This window comes from Kryptolebias marmoratus, linkage group LG23 (genome assembly GCF_001649575.2).
Source record: "Kryptolebias marmoratus isolate JLee-2015 linkage group LG23, ASM164957v2, whole genome shotgun sequence".
Taxonomy (NCBI): domain Eukaryota; kingdom Metazoa; phylum Chordata; class Actinopteri; order Cyprinodontiformes; family Rivulidae; genus Kryptolebias; species Kryptolebias marmoratus.
Window position 1 is genome coordinate 5,156,211 of NC_051452.1, and position 5,969 is coordinate 5,162,179.

General features: G+C 46.9%; 1 protein-coding gene across 1 annotated transcript; it reads right to left on the reverse strand.

The window, feature by feature from the left end:
- Positions 1–349: 349 nt before the first annotated feature.
- On the reverse strand, positions 350–5,708 carry stat1a (signal transducer and activator of transcription 1a). The gene is made up of 17 exons (XM_017405007.3): positions 5,522–5,708; positions 5,346–5,438; positions 5,172–5,231; positions 5,077–5,097; positions 4,846–4,936; positions 3,724–3,765; positions 3,492–3,581; positions 3,311–3,409; positions 3,093–3,228; positions 2,553–2,608; positions 2,375–2,469; positions 2,155–2,294; positions 1,864–2,052; positions 1,716–1,791; positions 1,540–1,639; positions 1,024–1,062; positions 350–746 (listed from the first exon to the last, which is right to left on the reverse strand). Exons 1-17 carry the CDS (start codon positions 5,626–5,628, stop codon positions 717–719), a joined length of 1,464 nt encoding a protein of 487 aa, XP_017260496.3. The 5' UTR covers positions 5,629–5,708; the 3' UTR covers positions 350–716.
- Between the last annotated feature and the right edge of the window lie 261 nt (positions 5,709–5,969).

The following is a 5,969-nucleotide window of genomic DNA, read 5'->3' on the forward strand; positions in this document are numbered from 1 at the left end:
TCGTCAGGAGTTTGGAGCCATCAGTCCTCATCTGCTGGCTCTGAGACACTGATGAAGAGCTGCAGGTGAGGAGGAGGAGGCTGGGAGGCCCTGAGACTCTGATGAAGAGCTGCAGGTGAGGAGGAGGAGGCTGGGAGGCCCTGAGACTCTGATGAAGAGCTGCAGGTGAGGAGGAGGAGGCTGGGAGGCCCTGAGCAGACGTGAACCTTCAATCAGCAGCTGATCACCTGCAGGCTGCAGCCAAACAGCTCCAACAACTCATTTCACAAACTTCAGCTTTACGAAGATTGACAGGAACAAATCAAACAGAAAAAATCTTTAGAAAAAAATTATTTAAACAGAAAAGAAGTCAGTTTTCTTAAATAAAAAGTTTTATTTATCCCAAGAACATCAGCTCATCCTTAAATAGTCGGGAGATTTCTGCGGAGGATTGAAGCCTAAGAAGGAAAATCACATTTTAACTACAGTTTAACTGCATTACAGTTTCTATTTCACATTAATACAACCAGAGGAAGGTGTCTGTAAAGTCATGGAGGGTTAAACTAAAAGTCCCAGGTGAGTTTGTTGTTTGTGTTTGAGCGTGTGACAGAGCAAACATGGCGTCCCGTCCACTCAGGAAGTTCATGTTTTCACCGTGAGCGCCGCGTCGCTCAGACCTCCGTTTGATGAGGAGGAGGAGGATGAAGAAACAGCAGCGGAGCAGGTCAGAAACATCCTCAGTTTCCATCTGGAAACTCTGCACTCATCTGAGGACAGAAGAACAGTTTATCTACCTGCTGCTGTTTCTGCAGAAAAAACTAAAGAGTAAAAACAGAGCAGCAGGCGTTTGAGGGAGAAAACATTCCAACTAAACGTGCCTCAAACATGCAGTTAGTTACTGATAAACCAGGTTAGAACCAGTCTAAATGTGGCCTCAGCTGTGTCGGCTGCACTGAAGTTTCTAACTGAAGCAGAATGTTGTGTTAGACGAGCTGCGTGCAGCACATGACTGCAGGAACTACACAACAACAACAACAAATGTACCTGAGGATCAAAATCTCCAAAATCCATCAGATTGTTGGTCTGAAAGCAGAGCAGGAACACACACACACACACACACAGGCTTAGAAGAGGACAGAGACCAGAGTGATGCACAGAGAAGGACAAGGAGCTGATTTCAATTCTTCAGATGTTCTCACGTGACGTTTATCTCCCAGTGATCTGAATCTGTAGGTTCTCCTGTGTTCCTGTAACCCGACATTAATATAAAACTAATAAACCTGCAGCTGGTTTGTTAGAGAAGCTTCTGCAGTGATTTCAGCTTCCTTCCTCAAAGTCGTGACTTTAATTCAGTCATCGTAGCGATTCTGTTATCTTCCCCACACCTGCTGGTTTCATCAAACAGGCCTGTTTGTCTCCGTTAACACTGGAGACACTTTCTGAGTATTTCCCATCATGCATTCTGCTCCTAAAGAAGCCGTGGCCTGTGTTTGAAGGTGTAAATGTGATGTTTCAGAGGAAAACTGCAGGTTTATGGAGGTGTCTGAGGCAGGACCTCACCACAGCATCGATGTCTCGAGGGTTGACAAACTCTGTGGTCAAAGCCCTGTAGTCATCAGGAGACATGGGCATCATGTTGTCCTGCATTCTGGACGGATGTCTGGAGCAGAACAGCATGGATCAGTGTGTGATGGTTCAAAGTTTAACAGGGCTGAGTCTGCCTGGTGGAAACTTACACCTCTGAGACGGAGATGAGCTCCGTCTTCATGTAGCCGCTCTTCTCCGTGTTCTCCACGTCCATCGGCTCTTGAGCTGAAAGAGATTCAAACTTCGATCAGCACCTCCTCAGCCCGGGTCGAGCTCCTCAGCAGCTGGGACTCTTACTCTCTGAGGGTTTGGGGTAGTATTTCCCAAAGGCCTTGTCTTTGGGGATGTTGGGGTAGAGGAAGCGCAGCGGGTTCTCTGGGATGTTCTCGGCAGCCATCACCTTGTAGGTACGGATAATGTCTGGCAGAGACACGGCCGTCAGCTCCTTCTTCGTGTACGGCTCCACCGAGTGATAAACAGGCTTGTCTGGGTGGGAAAAACCAACATTAACTCAGGAAGCTGTCCCATAATGAAAGTATTTTGCTCTCAGGGGTTTGAGCCGAGCTCTTTGTACGGTGATTAGTTTACCGTGCACGTCGTGCTCGATCCAGGTAAAGGTGATGGCTCCCTCCCTGCTGCTCTCGCTGAAGCGCAGCAGGAACGTCCCGGGACACTTGTCGCTCAGCAGAGCCTTCTCCCTCTCCTTACTGAGGAACCCGATGATGCAGCTGCAGGCAGACAGGCAGACAGACAGACGGGATCAGCTGGAATCCTGGAGACGAGGCGGCAGCGTCAGAGCGCCTCTCACCCGTCGTTCCACAGGGACAGCAGGTGGCGTTTGATCAGGTCCAGGATGCCTTCGATCCACAGCCAGAAAGGGAAAGATTTCTCGTTGGCGCCCTGCTGCTGGGACAAAAGCAGAACTTTAGGTTCTGACCAAAGAACTCCAGATGGAAACAACGAGCTGCAGATCGGCCGAGGCTCACCTTACAGAACTTCATCCAGGGGATCAGTCCGTCCGGGTTCCTCTGAGCTTTGGCTCCTGCACAGAAAAAAACAAAACTTTTCAGCATTTCAGACGTTTTCATCCCGAATACAGTAAAATACTGTGCAGAAGTCTTGGGCCAGCCTTCATACCTATACAGTTTCCCTCTAACCTTTTAAAGTGGTCTTGATCAGCAGATCTCCGGACCTTCTGAAGGTCTTTCAGAGTTTTTCTTTGGACTTACTTTGAGATAAAACAGCCAAAGATTTTACATCCAGTGGATCAGCTGAATGATGCTGCTTCTCTCAGGTCCTTTTTCTTAAAAGCATCACCTTCAGATACTCTTTTAGACCTGATACTTTTCCATTTTGTCCTCACATGTTGTCCTTAAAGACCCTCAGAAAGCCTGAAGAACCGATCGAGTCGACTTCAAGAGATCACAGAAAGTAAAGGAAACAGTAAAGGGACATAAACGACGTCCCTGACTCTAAGATGTGCAGACAGGCTGATCCTGGATCAGTCTGCGTGGTGCGTTTCTGACCCAGCAGCTTGTCTGCCAGCATGTTGAGCTGCTCCTGGTTCAGGCCTCGCTTGGTGACGGACGAGAACTGCCAGCTGAGGACCTCGGACAGCTGAGACCACTTGGCTGCCGGAGGACTGAGGAAGAACTTGAGGTTCTGGAGAGCAGAGAGGCTCGTTAGCTGCGGGTCGGAGGTGAACACAGGTTCTGGTGGAGGAGAAAGAAGGAGGAGTCCTCACTCTGGGCTCTGTGGTGAGCATGTTGTACCAGAGGATGGAGGCCCAGCCGCTGGGCAGCTGGCACACGTTCGAGATGACCACAACCGGCAGAGACAAGGCCTGAAACACGCAGGAAAACCCATCAACGCCTCCGGCACGCCTGACCTTAACGTGCAGCCGGGCTTCTGGGTCTGGGTCTCACCTCCAGTTTGATGTTGAGTCCGGACTGGTTGAGCTGCAGGTCGGACTCGAAGCTGAGGGAGTGGAGCTCCTCGGTGACGATGAGAGGAGCCTGGAGGAAAAAAACATGACACAAAACTCTGAGAGTTCATCCCCGAGGCTGAAACCAGGCGACAGACTGAGCAAACAGGCATCCGGACGGGGGGGTTGAGCCTCAGCGCCTCCATAAGTTTACAGAGTTTAAAGACTCTCACCTCATTCGTCCTGTTTCCAACACTTTTCTGCTCTTTCAGTTGCTGCGTGGAGAGAAATAACAAGTTAAAGACACTTAGTTTTTAAGTCTGGGTCAATATGTGCCATCTGCGCCTGCAGAGAAACTCCTGATTGAGCAGAACTGAGAAGGATATGGTTATCAGTGTGTTTGCTGTCAGCGGTCAGATTACGGCCTGATTCTTCCTTTTCACGACACGTTTTAGAAAACTGCAGCAGTTTTTCATTCTTGGTGAATCAAAAACAGTTCAGTTTTATAAAACAGTTCAGAGACAATAAATAAAGCAGCAGTGAAGTGAAGATGTGTGCTTCTGCAGATGCAGGCGTGGGGTTTAAAACTTGCAGCTGCATCACAGTCCTTGCTCACCCTCACTCAGTGCTGTGACTACCTCCCTTAGCAGCTCAGAGTCGTAACAGCAGCAGGTTGACCCCTCATGCTGCCTAATGTTTCATAAAAAAATGCATGTGAGGCTTGAATGTTGTGTAAATACGACTCAAGGTTTGAGAAGCTGGCCTCCATTAACACTACAGCTTTAACAAGATCTTAATTATCAATTATTCCTCCTAATTTTACTCTGATTTAAAGAAATTCAGGTTTTTAGCCCATTAAATGGAGAAATTCTGCCCCCTGCTGATGGAAAATAGTTCCTGCATCTTCAGATTAAATGTTCACTTTGGAGACATCAGGGATTAAAACTGTATTTTTTAAATTTTTTAAATTTAAAACAACAAGACTTTTCTATTTCTGACAGGGAAGCAGCTCCGTGACAGGATTTCACAAACTTTCCATCTTTTTTTTTTATCTTTTAGTGTTGAAAGAAAGAAAATAATCAAAATTTCTTCATATCTTTTTAAAAAAAAACAATAATTTTAGTTGATAAAGATACTGAAAATGTTTTGTTTAATTTTACCTTTAACTCTAAAAGAGTTTAACACAAGATAAGAAATGACAAATTTAAGTTTTGTTGCATTTTGAAAAACAAATGTTGGATAGTATTTCCTTTTCTTGTCCCTCAGATTCTGTTTTCAGCAGAAAACTTTGTTTTAAACACAATAATGTCAGCAAGTTTCACACATATTAATAATAATAATGATAATCTCCTCACCAGATGTCTGAACTCTGTTGCCAGGCTGCCGTTGGACTCCTCCATGTTCATCACTTTGGTGTTTGTTCCCAGAATGTTGAACTTTCTAAACCTGATTTCAGAAGCAGCATCAGTCAGTCAGGAGTCGTCGTTTCTTTTATTTGTCAATAAAGTTTGGTCAGAGCGAGCACCTCTGATATAATAGAACTTACTCTGACACATGTTTTAATCAGAGAAATGTTTGAGACGTACCCTTTCTTCTCTGTGACATCCCTGAGGAACAGAAGGAGTCATGTTAGGAAAAAGCAGCGTTGAGGATTTAAAACGTGAAGTAAAACTGATCTTACTTATCAAAGAAAGCTTTGACTTTCAGCTGGTAGTTAAACTCCTGCAGCTTCACCAGAAACCTGAAAGAGAAGAACAGGATGTGTCTGAAACTGATCTCAGAACATTTGGAGAACCGGAGTTTAAAAGTCTGCAGCCCTCTGGTTTGGTGGTCAGGGTTAGATGTTTCTTCTTACCGCAGTTTCACGGTGAACTGGACGCCCGTCTTCAACACCAGCGGCCTCTGAGGGTGGGTGGGCATGCAGGGCTGCCGCTCTACAACCAACGAGCTGCAAACACACAGGAGACCCTGGTGACCCGGAGCCCAGGAGGAGGAGGAGGAGGAGGGAGCCGAGCGCCGGAGGCAGCATACCTGGACAGCAGGTTCTTCAGGAGCTCCAGAGCCCGGTTCTCCAGGTACGCTTTCTTCTGAGGGATGGGGTCACTGTCGTAGGTGAACTTCTGCTCCAGCTCCTGCATCTTCTTCAGATGCTGACGCGCCTGCTGAAGGCTTTCAGCCACGGCTGTGAACCTGCAGAGCGACACGATAATTCTTCTGAGCGACTAATTGTTCTCCTTCTTCTCTGTAGAACAGACAGAGAACATCTGACGGTGACTTCCTCAGCAGATTTAAGATTTAAACCAGAACATTTCTGCAGAAATGCTGAAGTGAGCCGATGCTGCTCTGATGCTCCAACATCCGTCCTCTTTCTTCTCTAAACCCCCTTCAGAGAGTTTGGGTTCAGTCTGGGGGGGGTTTGAGAGAAAACTCTGGCTTTAGAGCTCCTAACAGGACCAGGTTTAGAGCTCCTAACAGGACC